A 17,748-nucleotide genomic window follows, 5' to 3' on the forward strand; every position below is an offset into this window, starting at 1 on the left:
AAATCCTGTTATTTTGCCCTCTGAGAAAAAGTACTGACAACATGCCCCACAGCAGGAAAGGCATTTTTGCTGCTATCCAGGGAGGCAAAGCACAGGTTGCAATTAAAAATTCTCCCAGCACTCTTCAACACACAAACTCTAGCACTTCTTTCTGGAGTCATCCATCTTTCACCATCTGTTTTTTTCCTGAGTATTGTTATTTTGTGTGCATATTCCTCTCTATCTTGCTCAGTCTAATTTTAAATATTTCAAATAGTGGTGTTGAGAGTGAAATAAAATTAAGCTACTCGTGTCCAGAAGTGCTACCAGAACTTGCACATTACCTGCTGAGAAGGAAGTGACAGGTAAGATCTTACCATAAAGCAAAAGAAAGGTAGAAGAAAAACATGGGATTTCCTTGCCAGCTTGGTGACTTCTGTGGCCTTCCTATTTATCAACCTGTTTTCTGTGGGCATCATTAGCATATCTCACCAAATAAAATGGCTTGCAAACATTAGAGTCTGCTTCAAGCACTCTGTACTGTTCTTTACAGTACCATTATGCAGTATCAACATATACTACATACACGGGGCTTGCCCATGTGGAAACACCAAAGGAAAACAGAACTGTACTAATGAAACTGCATTAACTGGCCTCAACTGTAATTGTTGAAGTTATTTTGGAAACAGATTACAAACCACTGATTCAAAGCCACTTGCATTCCAATACAGAGCATTCGTACAGGATCGGAATGTAACTTTTTACTAGGGCAGTTAGTGATAGGACGAGGGAGAATGGCTTTAAACTGGAAGAGGGCAGGTTTAGATTAAACATCAGGAAGAAATTTTTCACTTTAAAGGTGGTAAGGCACTGGAACAGGTTGCCCAGAGAAGTTGTGGCTGCCCCATCCCTGGAAGTGTTCAAGGCCAGGCTGGATGGGGCTTTGAGCAACCTGGTCTAGTGGGAGGTGTCCCTGCCTATGGCGGGGGGGGTGAAACTAGATGATCTTCAAGGTCCGTTCCAACCTAAACCATTCTATCACTATATGATTCTATAATTTCACAAGCCTACTGACATTCATACCTCTGTACAACCTAGATTATTCCTGAGCTTTCTCATCCAAAAAAATATGTGCACTGTCATGAGGGAGAGATTTGACTGTGTACATAAAGCAGAGTGAAAACCTTAATATCACCTACCTATGGGTGACTTACGATTTATAGTAAATCAGAGTTTCCTCTTTCAAGAATATGGATTAGCTTTACAGATTTGATTTGTTACAGATGTTTTAATAAAATGTATCATCTTTAATTCAGTAAGAAAGGGCATACCAAAATAAATCAGACGCTACAATCAAAGAGATACGTCAGTTCACTGACAGTCCCACTTCCTTCATGTATTCAAAGAAACAGCCAACAAATGCTTTCTCTTAAGAGGGGTCTTCTGTGATTCAGCTCCTGAGCAATGCGGATCCTCTAATGGGGAATCTCCCTCCTCATTCTTCCACTCTCAATCCATCTACATACATTAAAAAAGGAAACATCGCTAATTGCTGCTACATACCCTTTCTATTTTGCAGCAGTCACTCATACATTATGCATAGATCAAGAAATAAAACAAGGGAAAAAGTAAAACTGATCTCAAACTATGTGCTCTTCACATGTTATGATTTAAATAGAAATTTGAGAGCGAGTATTGTCTGACTGACGATCAGTTGTGACTACCTGAGCAGGCCTTCTCCTATACATCATCTAAAACACTTTGGCTTCCTTGAGGAAGATCTACTGTCTATTAGTTATCTTACCAGAAGCCACAGAATGCAAGCTTTCCAAACCACTGCTGTAATGGCTCCTACAGACCAAGTGAGAGTGTCATGTAAGAACCATGGTCAGGCTTACACCGAACAACCAAAATTCCCACCCCTCTCTGCATTGCACTGCAAGGCAGGAGCGGCACTGCTGGGCTCAAGTGTAGAGGGTTAGACCTCTGGCTGCTTGGCGGGCTTGCTAGGGATCTAGATTACATATATTTAATCATAATCTTATCCATTCTCTACTGTGACCTTATATTAGAGCCATAAACGGCAAGAAGTAGTTGAGGAGGGCAATTAGATGTTGCTGCACCCTTGCAGCCTGCTTGCTTTACAGCGTCTACAGAAAAGCATCAATTCCAGAAATTAATTGGGTAGAGATTATTTCTGCATTTGCCACACCAAAATCTTATTAAAGTTTCTTTGCTTAATCCAAGGCTTGACTTTTGCCTCATAATAAGCTCTAGGGGAGCTGAATAAACCTGCTTATTCCCACAAAAGAACAACAGTTTAAGTCTTGTGTAACTTGCAGTTATTCTCCTGCTTTTCATTGGGGTCTATTAGCCTTTTGGGACATCAGCTGGCTAATAGCGTAAAATGTAATGGAAAGGTGGAAAAACTCCCTAAACTCCATTTCTGAAGAAGCAAATTGGATCTCTCCGCTCAGTAGCTTTTCCTTTGTGTTTCTGAGCTAAGCTTTTCAAGATTAATCGACTCACCTACAGACTGGAAAGATGATGAGGAACAGTGATCCTCCAACAAGCCAAGCACCCTGTAGAGTATACTGAGTGTAAAGACGGTCAGAAAACTAGGAGATAGATACTCATATTCTGCCAAAACACATGGTTCCACCTAACCCAAAATTTTGCCATCATTACACCTGTTTCTGGAACCCTATTTACAAAAAGGTGCATTAAAAAAATTTGTTTTAAAAGTTTCAAGAATTTTCCATGTGGCATGTCAGCATTACGGCACAGTAGGAAATAAAATATGTCAAATACATCTCCAAAAGATAAAAAGAGACAGAATAAGAAAATGCCTATTTGAGCTTTCTCAAGTACTAAGCAAGACATATATATTGTATGGAGGTAGTAAGGGGGGCTACTAAAACAGTGATGGGGACTTTAATGTTAGGCACTTAAATTTCAGGGACTGCTACCCAAGACAACTTCAGTAAAAGCCATATGTCAATATTAAGTTTCTAGTTATTTCCACATAAGATTTCTATAGAAGAATTTCTAAACAGATCTCCGCATTTTTAAAATGCAAAATATAAAGTGCAAAAAAAAAAAAAGATTTCATATTCAGCTTTTTTTTTCTTTTTAACCTACAGGTGATAATTAATACTTTTTTGGGAACGCTCAGGAATCTTAGTTGGCAACAAGAGAGAACAGAAATCTTTGAAAGATGAGGTATTGCATCTCAAAATGGGCATTTAATAAAGTAGAAAAGACACCTCCCTTCTGCCACTAAAAAAGAGATGAAACTTCAGAGACGCTGCCAGGATTTGCATCCCTTCTCCCAGTAAGATTGCGTAAATGAACAAATAATAGCTGGCTGGAGTATACTGTGATGCTTGGTATCTTAATCAAAACTGAGTTGCTCTCATTTCATCATATCTTTATTCTCAACAGTGCACAATGTCTCATGGAGCTTCCCTGTAAAAAGGAGGAGAAAGGCTCCTACATATTGGTGTATTTGATCATGGTGATTCCCTAAAGTGGATTCACCCTGACTGTAAGCAATGTATAATGATCAATGGAAAAATTCAGTTGTTCATAAGACTAGCTATTCTGACCAAGAAAAACAGTAAGAAAAGAAATACTCTACACCTGTGGCATCCACTGCACTGAATAATTATACTAGGAGAGCGTTTGGCTTCTAAGGAGTCCCAAGATATACAGGCTGGGATGGGGGGGAAGATGATAGAACAAAGTTTCCATCAATTTCATTCTTCTAAATTATTTTTCATATTCAATGCAATTAGCAAGGGCTTTAAGTTAAATAATATTTTCTATGGAAAAAAAAAAGCCTAATGCTAAATTGACTGAAAGCTTGGTAATTAAACCAATGAGTCACATTAACTGCTCTGTAAGTATATGTGCTGGTTTTGGCTAGGGTAAAGTTAATTTTCTTCATAGTAGCTAGTATGGGGCTGTGTTCTGGATTTTTGCTGGAAACAGTGTTGATAATAGAGGGATGCTCTAGTTATTGCTGAGCAGTGCTTACATAGAATCGAGGCATTTTCGGCTTCTCACACCGCCCCACCAGCAAGTAGGCTGGGGGTGCACAAGAAACTCTAAGGGGACACAGCCGAGACAACTGATCCCACCTGATATTCCATACCGTATGATATCATGCTCAGCATATAAAGCTGGGGGAAGGGGAAGGAAGGGGGGGACATTCGGAGTTACAGCGTTTTGTCCTCCCAAGTTTGTGTTTACAGTGTTATTTACCATAAATGTGTTAAATTAAGAGACACTCTAGAAAGAAAAAGGATTTAGCACATATAGATAACAAAACACAATCCATATAGATACTAAACATGGTAAGGACAAGGCCTGCTATTCTATTTGCTTTAGAAAGATCTACAGCACAGAAAATGTTTGCATTGTACTCAAAGTACCTTGAGGGTTCAGCTTCATTGAGGATTTTGGTGCTAGAACAGTATAGATAAAATTATTCACCATAAAAATCATAGAACTTACCAAGAGATTTATTCTTGAGCTGCTAGAGAACCAAATGACATGAATTTAGTGAGATTAAGAACTCCAATTAATTATTTACCTATCTGAAAATAATAAACTTGATGATCCATATTTTGTTCTCAGGTAATATGATACATGAGGAATCCACTAGCTAGGAGCCTTCCATACTGTCTGGATCTATACGCTCATGCTGAGCTGAAAACAGAATATTCAAAGGATTTCACAGCTTTCTTAACTTAGAAAAAAACATGTTCATTTCTACAGTAAATGTAATTATCATTAATCTTGCCTTTTTTTTATACTAGACTAATTTAGAAGCACACTTACACTGTACACAGAAATAAAACATGCACAGGCACATAATAAATTTAAAACAAATGTTTTATCTGCGTAATCCAGTACTTCAGTTTATCGTCTTCTCTTAACAGAGAGAAGAAAGCATGAAAAAGAAAAGCAACTTCTTTTCTGTTTCCAGGAACAGTCCCAATGACTACAAATAACAGCACTATTATGGGCAGATTTTAAAATTTGGCTCAAATGTACAACTAGTTTATAAAAAGTTAATCCATTTTTAACAGGCTGTATGCTAAATGCTAAGTGCGCATTAGAAATAATTTTTTAATAGCTGCATGCTGGCAATGCACGAAAGAACTTTTGGAATCTAATTAATCTTCAGAATTGTTTTGTCATTTAAGATGCTACTTGCGGCGTGTTAACTCTTTTAAAATGAAGACAAGCCTACTGGCTGCCACTACCCCTTTCTGTGTTACGCAGTGAGTTTTGGCCAAAGTGTGAATCCCCCAGGCACTCCTCAGACGGGCACTATCAAGTCAGCCCCGTCACTCACTGGTCTCAGCTGTCACTTTGCGCTGCTCCCCGCTTACACCGGCTACGGGGTGGGTAGGTGACACTGTGGTGTGACAGCAGCCCTGCAGCCTGGCCTCAGCTGGATGGTTAAACCCGTTCTTCATGGTTCAAGCACACCAGTATTAAAAGCAGCACCAAGCAACCTCAGACAAACTTCTCGAGAAAGTGTTTTGCCAAGAATCTGCTTGGTATTTCCTTTGCGTGAATATTGTTGTATCCACAGGCAAAGAAATGCTACGACTGTTTTCAAGGAGTTGGAAGTCAAAACCAGACTTCCATCACGGCACAAGAAGAACGCCAGTCACCTCGCAAGACAACAGGCTTTCACACAGGCAAGCAGATGACTAGTAGCAGATCCCAGCAACAACCATTAGTTTAGATGGGCTTCCAGATACATGTATGGAAACGGCTGAACACATTTATTTCACAGTCCCCGATCCTGAAAATTGATGGCAAATAAGCAAACTCGTCCAGTTGCACGGTGGCTGAGTTTATAGCAGTTCACAGAATAATTCAGGTTGGAAGGGGCCTCAGGTGGTCACTGTTTGCTATGTTGAGTGGGAGGATTTGGACTCGATTATGTGGGTCCACGTGAACTGTAAGAAACTGTCACAAGTTTAGAAGCCAACTAAAATAACAGATTATTGGCTAATACCTTTTAGTCTTTTGTGGAGAAACAGTCTGTAATCATGCGTTCTATACACTTGTAATGGATAAGCTTCATTTGCAATTCCCTGTCAAATCCCATGACTTGCTTACACTGTATAAGCAAGGTAAGTATTCATCTTGCACAAGGGAAATGCAGCTATTTGCTGTAGGACAATCCCAAATAGATGTCTATAGGAAGAATAATCTGCCAAAGGCACTGCTAGCAGTGCTTAAGCTCAAGGAATGGATTTGCTAGTTGTGGTCTCTTATTCCCAGTTTAGAGTAGGTTAGAGAAATCGCAGCCTTAAGAGAAATAACCTTATAGAGATAAAATACACAAAGTTACGTTGATTGTAAGCCTGGTTGATCCTTTCTCTTATTTCAGAAAGGCCCATCCTGTATCCTGCAAGGCACCTGTGTCCCACTGGTATTCTGAATGCCCACACTTGATCCCCACCCAATTGCCAGTTTACCTGGAAAATCCAAGCAAAATCAATCTCATGTACTTCTGAACTGCACAGAAATGCAGAAATACTAGGTTGAAGAATATCTTTACATGATTGAATTTTGATGTTAACATTTCTGAAATGGCTACTCATCCCTCGTAAAACCAGTAAGAGACAGAGACGCAGAGCTGTCCATTAGGAGCCATAGATACTAATAAGCTAGAAGGCTATACTGCATAGATGGCTGATAATCTCAGTCTAAAAATACCAGTATCAAGAATCAAATGAATGGTTTTGAGTATCTAAAGAACAAAGCACCAGTTCAGAATAATTATGCTATTTATAGAGCTGTGGAATAATATGCATGTACATTACGGATGTTCTTTAATTTCACAGATGTGATTTTATTCTGTTACAGCCATCATGACTCATATTTAAGCTGAACAATATACAGAACAGAATTAAATGAAAGTCAGCAGAGATTTGCTTCATACCTTATCATTACAAGGATCTATACGTACATACTAATATTGAGGTAAAAAAGTATTAGGTGTGGTCCCTACTAAAGTATGCAATTGCATATTACAGCAATGATGATCCTTATGACGCTGAGTAAAGGGTTTGAAGACCTACAAACAGAAAATATTCTCAGCATAGAACTATGGAAGAGCTTTAGCAGAAACTAAGGGTATAGACTACTGTGGCCACACCATACCCGTGTATCCCCTGGCAGTTCATTAGATACTCGATTTTGTAAATCTTCAAACATAGCTTTTACAAAGGACTATGGCCACATCAAAAGCAACATTTTACTTATCACTGAACAAAAAAGGACTAAAAAGCCCCCCCGGGAAAACTCCTTTGAAAGAGAACAAAATCGCTTTTGAAATGTTTTCAAGACCAATCCACCACAGTGGAGTGAATGCCTACCACAATGTAATACCCCTTCCCCTCCCCTCCCGACAAACTAAAGCACCAATAGGGTTTGTCAGACAGACAGAAATACACTGCCGTAACAGATAAGGATATCTTATCTGTTATTTCCACCAGCTGTCTGAGGTCACTTTTCACATAGTGTAAGTGGAAGAATATGACTGCAGTATATCAGCAATAGAAGTGTAGCAACTCTTTGTTATTGTGCAAATACTTAACATTCACCATGACAATGAAATGAAAATATCTACAGGATGTTTTATAGTATGAGCTAAAGCAAATTTAATCTGAAGAATTCAGAGTAGTTTGGAGGCATTTTTGAGTTCATGTTTAATATATTCTGGAAGACAAAAACTCTCCAGCAAGATCTTGGTGTCAAACGCAATGTATCTAACCAGTCGGTGGACTGGTACGCAATCCCTTCTGTTCTTCATCTGCAGAGGATACAAATTGTGCTGTTAAACCTAAGATTGGCTGTTTCACCTTTTAGCTCTAGCAGGTTGCTTTTCAATCCTAAGTTATGTGGAAAAACAGTTATCTTCCCCTTCAACTGTAGAGCCATCCTACAGCTGCTGGTGCCCCACTAAAGGCTGCTGAGTTCAGAAACCCCACTACATCACACTTTAGACAGCGATACAAATTTGCTAAGACCTTTCAGAACAGTAAAGCCAGATGCCCAATCCTACTCAAGTTCCCAAATCCTGCAGGTCACCCAAAACACAAGCTATAAACAGCAGACATTTTCTTTGCTGTTCATTTGTTTAGCGTAACGCAAATCAGCCTGCATTCATACCACTGACAGACACAAAAGAAAACACTCCATCTGCCCCTCAGTTCAGGGAGGCCACTCATGGTTCACCTCTTCATCTGGAAAAGACTGTAAATCAACAAACCTGTTTGGCCAACTGATCCTTCTTCACCAAGCCAGTGGCTGCAGCAATGTTCCCTGCTCCTTCCACTGTCTTCTGGGCCACCGCCGTCACTCCTGTCACCACAGCTCCCCCAACATTAGACACTTGCTCTTTGGTCTTCTCGGCCACTGAGGAGATGCAGAAGATGGAAAAACACATTACGGCTCTGGAAGCTGTAAGTTTTTCAGAGAATCGCATCTATCACTGACAGCCCAACATCATGAAAAGCCATAAGGCCATTACACTCTGTGCACCCCAAGTGGATCTTAAGAAATGAGACTATCCATCTGGTAACACTGGAGCAGCAGAGGTAAAAAATAAGCCTAATTTGCAGCTCGATTTCTTTCACATGAAAGATATTTGACATTTTCATTCATGTCTAGCTGTACTTCAGGGAAGAAAAGTCATTAGTTAAGGGCCCTTATTATGCCCAACTCACTGCGTAATGTATAATAATTGCATTCAATATATCCCAGTTTGGAAATGCATTCCAATGAGTCCACCAAACACTTGCTGCATGCTACAGGGCAAGGAAGACAATATTGTTCACGTTAGACTCAAAAGCCGTTGGTTATTCTTTTATTTTTATTTTTTAAAATATACTTGATTAATAAGCAGAGCTACTATAGCTCAGAGAATTTCTAATACAGCGTTTTATCTGGTTCTCTGAGATTTTTGTCCATCCATAACACACTAATCTACTGAAAGACTGAATGCCAAAGACGGCAAAGCAAACTGGATTAATAGCTAACTTCAAAGCCCCAGGGAAACAACAACTCATTTAGCCTACATATATATCAGCAGTTGCCATTCTACCTTTCAGAATATTAGTGGGTTCTTCCTGCTCATTCATCCCCACGGGCTCTTTCTGGCAGGAGCTTGCACTATAGTGAAACCGCTCTAAGAAAAGAGATGACTTCATGCCTTAAAGTTACATGGCCAGATTTTCAGAAAACAACACATTTACTCATCTAAACAAGGGACTGTTCTTCAAAAATGCCCAGCGTGTAATTTTGTAATCCTAACTAATCCTATACTTTCCTCCAGCCCAAATCCCATCTGATCCACAAAATGCATTCATAGCTCTATTTGCACCCTTTGTGAGCACAGGATGGATTCTGCTCGGCAGATAGGCCACCCTTTCAGAGACTTTTTTGGGAAGCACATACAAAGAAAAGACTTTCTATGGATAAATTAGATTTCTTTAATGCCTTACATCTGTCCTTATCACAGGGCACACAGCATAGATTGCTATGACTGATGTTAAACAACAACAATTAGGAAAAAGCTAGAAAGGTAAACAATGTGCCTAACATGGTTTTTATTAAAGACCCAAATGATAAATATCTGGTGACTGAAAATGAAGGTAGATAATTTAATTCTTATTCCGGCTAAGTTAAAGTGAAAATTTAGTAGCTGATTGAGCATTATCTTTATTATGACCAAAGCCAGGAGCTTTCATTATAGAGCAGGACAGCAACCGAATATACATTGTCTGAAACTAGAACCAGAAAAACAGTCTGTTCCAAAGATCCTTCAACCTATACATGCTCACAAGATACAAAGTCATGAGAAATTTCACTGTATCCCTCCAGTACTCTATTGACATGATATTTCCAGAAAAAAAAAAAAAATCAAAAGTGGGTTTTGCTGAAAAGCAAACGTTGCCCTCAGGGAAGGTTTGACATAATGCTAGCAAGTGCAGGAAGACATCCATGAAGATGCCTCATTTGAATATTACCAGCTACAGACAACAAAAGCTCTGGAAGCTACATGTGAAATTTATACAGGAAGTTTTTCACTAGTTCTTGCAAACATGTATCTTAAGGTGTGTGTCCTTGTAACGCATTATACCTTCCAAAGAATATTAAGATCTGATTGTGCGTGGAGTCTTTCAGAAACAACCTGAGTGACATTATGAGACACAAACTTGTAACACTTTGCTATTATTTAGAATATCTAGAAGAAAAAACAAGCAGAGCTATGTAAAAAAAAAAAAAAAAAAGTATCATCCTGCAAAAATAAGTAAATAAGTCTTAAAATGAGCAATATTCTCCAAGAAATGGGGGGGTGGGAGGGGGGTGTGTGGAAGGAGACATGTTCTGGGTAAGCTTCAGATATATAAATCAATGTCCTTTTTATATACAATTTCTTCTGTTAATTTTTTTGTAGGGAGGACACATCCACTGTTTTGAAAAGTCCCATTTCCAAAATACATTGAACGGCAGAACATTTGAAAGAGAGAAATTCAGCAGGCTTGATGCTGACAAAGGACCACATGCTCAGCTGCTCTCAAACGGACTCCTCCCTTCTGATAAAATGATAAAGCACAGTTTTGCTGTCTTCATTATCAATAGTCAGAATGAATTTCATCATTTCAGCATCTCAGAAAACCTGCACCTCAAATGCAAGATATCAAGAAATAGAGTGAAATTGGGTGCACTGTGTATGCTGCAATATAAAATACCTAATTCCCGATGCCATTATTAAACCTGCATTTCTCAGACTAAGTTGTCATGGCAAGTATGACCAGCCACCAAAGGCAACCATCCAGTGTCTGGCCTTCCCACTATTAGAGTGTTTTGGAAAAGCTCTGTTTGAAGTCTGTTTTCTCCTCCCAGAAACACATTACCCCAGGAAAGGCTTAGCACACGCAAAAAAAAAAAAAAAAAAGAAAATGCAATGAATCCGGCCGCTAACACTGTTACTGGCACAACAACAAGACACCTGATAATAGTAACAAAACCAGTATATTTAAGATTACTTCTCTTTCAGACATAGTCTAAGAAAGCTGTCAAAGCAGGTACCCTGAAAGATCTCGCATACACTGCTTTAGAAATCAAAGCCATGAAGATAAACCCAGCAAACTATACACATAGCACAGATTTGCAAAAGCACTCAATTCTAGTACGGGGGGAGAGAGAGCGAACCTTCCTTCCTGTCTATAAGGAATACCTAAACACTATCAAAGTTCCTATTACCAGAGTGACTCTCTAAATAAGCTCCAGCCTGGTGACCCTTAGCTCGGAAACACTAGTGACAGGAGAAGAAAAAAAAAGTTTCCAGTCTCATGTACTTTATTGCTTACACTAAGTAGTAACAGGGGAAAAGCATTAAGTGTGTGCAAACAAATCAGTTCAGAATGCAGGGGGTTGATACCAACTAATTAAATTAATCCGAATATCAGGTTGTTTAATGATCTTAAGCCATTAAGTCTTTGTAAAGCTGATGTCTGCTTTGCATCACAGTGCTGAGAAACAGAATAAATCAGCTTCTGCAGAGCTCTGCCATGTTATGGCCTGATTACTTCTCTCCAGCTATGCAGAGACTGTCCATTCCAGTAAATGATCCTGGGATTGTCTACAACGACCATGCCAAGGCTAACTTTGAAATTGAAGTTCTAATACTGACTACAGCACTGTGCAAAAATTATTAGCATTGAAGCTTTCTTTTGCCTATTATTACAGATAACTGTGTAACATAACAATATCAATGTGAAACCTTTGGAGGAATTCAAAATGAGAGCTAGTTGCTTTCAATTTTGAACTACAAAAGTAGATGAAAACCACAGGATTTCTCTGAATTAATGAAATTACTCTTACTGCACTAAATATCAGAGGCAAGTAGAAATGTTAATTAGGCAGGCAAGTCAGATATACAAGCTAACACCCCATAAAACCAATAAGCAAAGCTGCTTCATCTTCATGTGGGAAAGGGTGACCTGACAAATAACATGCTCACTGTATTCCTGTGAATCACAGCCTGGTATCCTCGTTTTACAGTGTCTCGATGCCACTAAACCTGGTACAATCAGGTCATACTTTGTTTAAAGCAACAAACACCTCAGTTCAATATTTCCAGGGTTGGAAAGCAACTGACTGAAAAGCGGATTTCATTGTTCAGCACTTTGAGGTGTGTCAGCTCCTGAGTCCCTTCACCAGCAAAGGGTTTTAAACCACAAACTATTCAAAAATAGCAAAACTAGTAAGACCTTGGAACTCACACAGTAAGAAAGGACTCACTGTGCAACTGTGAACACACACTCATTTTGATCTCTGATTCTAGTTTGCATTTCACTGTCTCCAACCTCTTGAATCATTTTTATTCCCATAAAATGTGTTACTTCACCTCCGGTTTCACATGATATTAACACCCTGGTGCACGATAAGACCACCAGAACTGGAGAACTCCTAGTCCTATGACAAGAGACGAGTAGGTCTTTACAAGTGCAGTTTTGTCACATCAACTTTAATAGTGTTGATTTAAACAGATTTGATTTCTAAGACAACTTCACTAGCATTTCTCAGGGTCTTCATATTATATCTCACAGCATCACTACAGTGAACCCAAATCTTTTTTTACCTACCTTCTCTGCTTGCCAGAACAACTCTTCATAGACTTGAAATTTTTAATTTTTTTTTTATTATTTTTAAAATAGGTACCCAAGCAATTCCTCTGTTCTTACACTACCAAGCTCATACTGTTTCATTTTAGAAACCGTGCTCTCCAGATTTTGCATTAGGTCTCCTCTTCTCACAGCCACATGTTAACCTGCATGTCCTCTATTCATTTTCCATTTTCATTCAACAGCCAAACTCCTTTCAAACAGTTTAATAGGCCAGAAGGAAGCAAACTGTGGCACAGTACCCATCATTCCCAAGCTTTGCGTGTTTCACTTTGTGTCACCCATTTTCTAAAGTGGGTGAGGAGCGACCACTGTTTTGCCCAAAATTCCCAGTAACTCATCTGAATTTTCTTTTCATAGGCGCAGCACGTAACAGATGTGCTCTCCATATGTTTGGCTTTATAGTCTGTTTTGTATCTTCCAGAACAAAATTTAACGTCTTTTCAAACCTGTCAAAAATGCTGTTCATCTACTTAAAATGTCCTGTCTCGTTACACATATTGCAATCAGATCAAGATGGATACTCGCAGCATTCACGATCAGTTGTTTCTCTCAGGAGGAGGGAAAGTAGTCCCTCACTAAGCTACTCTACTATAGAGTCCCAGTGTTTCAGCAAGTTTCATACATGTGCAAATGCCCTTGACTTTTATTCTACTACAGCCCAGCTTGGTGAACAGCACCTCTGTTAACTTGCTTGCTAGTCCTGCCAGTTGCTGTTCCCACATCTGTGGCGATATTAGATGTATGTGCCTCAAATCTTATTCTATGGCAATCCTCTGCTGGTTACAGTAACCATCCCTCTGAATATGTCTCTTAACTGAGGTTTAACAAGCTGAGATTTCAAACCTCCTAACAACCGCATGCATGTCCAGCCTGAGGCTAAACTCTGATGGACTACCATCAGTTTTTGTTCAGTTTTGTTACTAAAAATACTCTTGACTGACTTCTCAATCATTTATTTGGGTTGTGATACTAAGTACTGCCGAGTTAAGTTGTTTATCCTTTGCATTGGCTTATGAGAGCACGGATGAATGATACACTGGCCGTACACAGACCAAAAATAAATAAGAAAACCTTTTCTACTCCCTTACTTATTTGATTTCTAACTTCTTAGTGGAAAAAAGACCTTAAATTTCTTGACCACACATTTTCTTCACATCTTCAGAAGTCCTATATTCTACAGCAGAAAATTACGTGTTTTATTCCATGCACTACCGTCAGCTGAGGCTTTCCTGCACTCTGTAGAGATCAAAGACTTCCATCCATTTTCCCACTTACTACAAATTGTTGGTTACTTGTTTCAGTCCATACCTGAAAATGATCCCTGCATATCAATATAAAATGCTAATTCACTCTTTTTCAGTGTGGAAATGCCAATGTGAATATACAGGCCCGGCGTTAACTTCAAAGTTTCAAAGTGCTGTTGCTGCTGAGAGATAAAGCAGTTCTAAAAAACGTTTCAAAACCACTGTAACTGTGACAAATTCAGATCAGTTTATCAAAACTCTGAAATTTGTTTCTTTCCTGTAAGCCATTTCTCTTCCATCTTCCCACCCCACCAGCAGGTCTTGCTGCGAGGGGTTGGTTGATGTGCCCTGGGCGAGGGTGCCGTCACAGGTTCCTCCTTTTCTATCTCATCGTGTGCTTCATCTCCCATACCCCGAGCCTGGGTGTCACCACACCAGCTGCAGTTAACAGCAGCGATTGTCCGGCAGGGCTGAGTTAGCAACTGCGGAGGTGAAACTCCATTTTGCATCCCAGCTTCACTGTGGATACTCTTAAAAGACTTAAGCATGGACACCCTGCTGACCTCGTTCGCCTTATCTGCAAACACTCCCCTGGGGTTCTTCCCTTCTACTTAGCTCTTACAGTCCCCAGCGTATGCAGGAGGCTCCTTCTACATTATTTTCCCTTCTTCATTTGTTGCAGTAATTCATGTCTCGTCTACTAGCACAGGTGCTGTCTATGAGCTCCAAAATCAGCAGTTTAAAGACCTCCTGAGGCCCAAGTGCCTCCCCACTTTGCCTTCCACAATCCGTGCCCCCCCACACCCCCGCCAGAGGCATTCCTCTGCTCCGCTCCACTCCTGCTTTTCTGCCACCTCAGATCCCAAGGAGACAAACCTGAGCACCCAAGCCAGGCTTTCAGTTTCTATACATTGAAGTTCTTCATAGCAAAAAAAAAATAAAATTAAGAAAGACTTCACTTTTTTATGCCAACTATTTTATAACATTACAGCACAGAATATTTCACCTTTGGCAATTATCAAACAACAGACAGACCCTCAATTTTATCTATTTCTACAAAAGTAAGTTATTGCCTTCTGTTTTGGAATCTGGTTTTATTTGTCTTCTGGCTCATATAGTACAACTTGACTTTCATTCGGAACATCCCTCAAAAAACCCTTCTCACATAGAAACAACTATTAAATTTACATATTTGATTGTAAAACTGTGTATGCATTTTGACAAAATGAATGTTGTTTTCTGCCTTTCTATTTTTCTGTGTTTTGCTATCATTCATAAATTGGAGTGCTCTCAAAAAAAAATACACAGAATTTTTAACAGTTAAATAGTTGGTTAATCAAACATAGGGAAGCAGCTGAGATTAAGAGATAATTGTCTTACCTGTTGTGACACCATGAACAACTCCTTCCTTGGTCCTGGAACCTAAACAAAGAACAGCATTAGGTTAAAAATTCATGTTCTTAAGTACTGGCAAAGACTAGATGGATGATAAAGAAAGATGAATATACAGATTACATACACTTGCATACAGTATTTCCTAAGATTATTAAAATTAATTCAAGAGAAATCCAACCTAAGGGAAAGGGCAAAACCATCAATAAAGAGCAGCCGCATGAATGTATATTGACTGTGGAAAGGTGAATGATACTGCAAACGCTTCTGCAGTTTATTTCTTGTACGTACTGAGTTCCTTGCCGTTTTCTTAATAGCTGTGGTAATTAAGCCTCCCACTTTGCAAACTCACATGGATGACTCCGTGCAGAAACCGTGTTACTGTTAACATCCTAATGGGACTCACGCATGCATTTGCAGAAGATCAGAGCCAAAGTTTCCAGAAGAACGCTTTACAACTCTTCTTCAGATCTCAGTTTACAGGGGTTAACAACAGTTACTGAACTACAGAAAGACCTAGAGGTTAAAATCATGGGGACCTGGTAGTGCTTGCCAGATTTAGACAAAAATTAATCTGAAAGGGAAATATTAAACAGTAGATAGGATTCAAATGTGAAAATGCCACTGGGGTCAAACTCAAGCTCTGCTGCACCCAGTGTTCTCCTTGTCACAGGCACGTGTGACAACTTATGTAAAGATCCTGCAGACAGCAACTTAGAGCTAGTACTAGACTGAGATATAGTGCAAGACCTGTGTAAGCAATGTAACTCTGCCACCCTGAAGGCCAAACCAATTTCTGGAACACCCATGTAAAAATATCACAACTTTTTACCACACTGCATGAAAGGGAACAATCTCTCATGCCTTCAATGGAAAGAGAAACAAATTAGCCCATATTGCTGTTGAAGATGTAAGTCCGTGTCTTTTTCCCTACCAAAGCTTTACTCGTCCTTGTCGGGTTTTATAATTTGGCCACATTCACAGATTAATATCCATCTGTGGACTACAATGCTTAACAATGTGCAATTATGCATTACAGGCAGAGTTAACAGCTCCTAGTATATCATCTTACCCTATGTCTGCCAGAGATAGGATGACATTTTTTTATTACCAACACAGAAATTACTGTATTTGTAATGCAATTTTTTGTCTGTATGTCATTCAGGATTTGAGACATTATAATTTATACTTCTGACTTTACACTTCCAGCTTAACACTATGTGTAAAGTCATACACAAACTGATACAAGCAGAAATATATTAGAAGAAAATGTATGAGCAGAAATATATTAGAAGAAAGCAACTTTGTCCACAATTCTTTACAATAATACAATTAAACACTGAAATACAATGTAAGTTCATTCATCAATATGTCCTACTTGCTACTAGTGCCAATTTATGGAACTTAAGCCATGTATTTATGGCACTATCAGATTGATTACAGCATTGAAAAGGCTCTATTATCCATGAGCAAGAGCAGAATAATAATCCATGATAAACAACAGGAAAAAAAATGTTCCATCTAGTAAAATTACATGTTCCTTGAGCTAGCTAACAAAGAGGTTAAACAGCTGAGAAGTCTTTTTCCCCACCTTTATTCTGATTTTCTCTTTTAAAAAAGCCCATTTTCTCTTACCAAAAATATTTACCACTGAAAGAATCATCCATTTTGTTAAATTCAAGGTGTTAATGTCTAAGGATCTGTTTTAGGACTTTGGTTCTCAATCTTGTGACATCGTGAGACCTGAAGAAGCAAAGCACCTTGAACACATACTGGAATCCAAGCAGTGGATGTTTCTACTGACTTCTAGAAAGAGACTAAACACCATTTCAGGATTACAGTGTGTCTATTGGAGCACTTAATGTTAAGCATATGCTTTTAAAAGCATTGTTAGACCTGGCCAATATCTCATTCATCTTGTTGAAGTTACTGTCTGCAAGCCAAGCTATTAAACACATGGAAACCTGTGAAAAGCAAGTAGTCAGTTCCCTACGGCTGATAAGAGATGGATGGTATGACAGAACTCCCTAAGGACCTCTGCAATGCAAATATCTCCAGAGGGACATACACAAGTTGGTTGTTACTTCATTTACCATGATGTAACACTGCTATAACCACAGCTAATACAGACATGCTAGTCTCTTTCTGTTAGTGGAAGACAGGATTTTTAACCAAAGCTCAACTCACAGACCCATTCAGAACAGAGATATGTATAGCCAAACGCATTAATTGGCAAACAACCAGCTAAGTGGTGGTCCAGACCTCACAGCATATGCTAGAGCTCAATAGTATTTGCCCCACTACTGCACACTTGCATGGAAGTAGCTGTTTCTGCAGTCACAGCTACAACAGGATCTAGAAGTACGTTAGGATCTGCCAGAACAGGCCTATAAATAACAACA

General features: G+C 39.2%; 1 protein-coding gene across 1 annotated transcript in view; it reads right to left on the reverse strand.

The window, feature by feature from the left end:
• Nucleotides 1–17,748, reverse strand: part of SNCA (synuclein, alpha (non A4 component of amyloid precursor)) — a 68,751-nt gene that overhangs the window by 46,945 nt on the left and 4,058 nt on the right. The window contains exons 2-3 of the mRNA XM_009887735.1: nt 15,335–15,376; nt 8,285–8,430 (exon numbers count right to left, since the gene is read on the reverse strand). Coding sequence (XP_009886037.1) covers nt 8,285–8,430; nt 15,335–15,376 — 188 coding nt within the window. The remainder of the gene's footprint in view (nt 1–8,284; nt 8,431–15,334; nt 15,377–17,748) is intronic.

Source organism: Charadrius vociferus, unplaced genomic scaffold (genome assembly GCF_000708025.1).
Source record: "Charadrius vociferus isolate BGI_N301 unplaced genomic scaffold, ASM70802v2 scaffold296, whole genome shotgun sequence".
Classification (NCBI taxonomy): Eukaryota; Metazoa; Chordata; class Aves; order Charadriiformes; family Charadriidae; genus Charadrius; species Charadrius vociferus.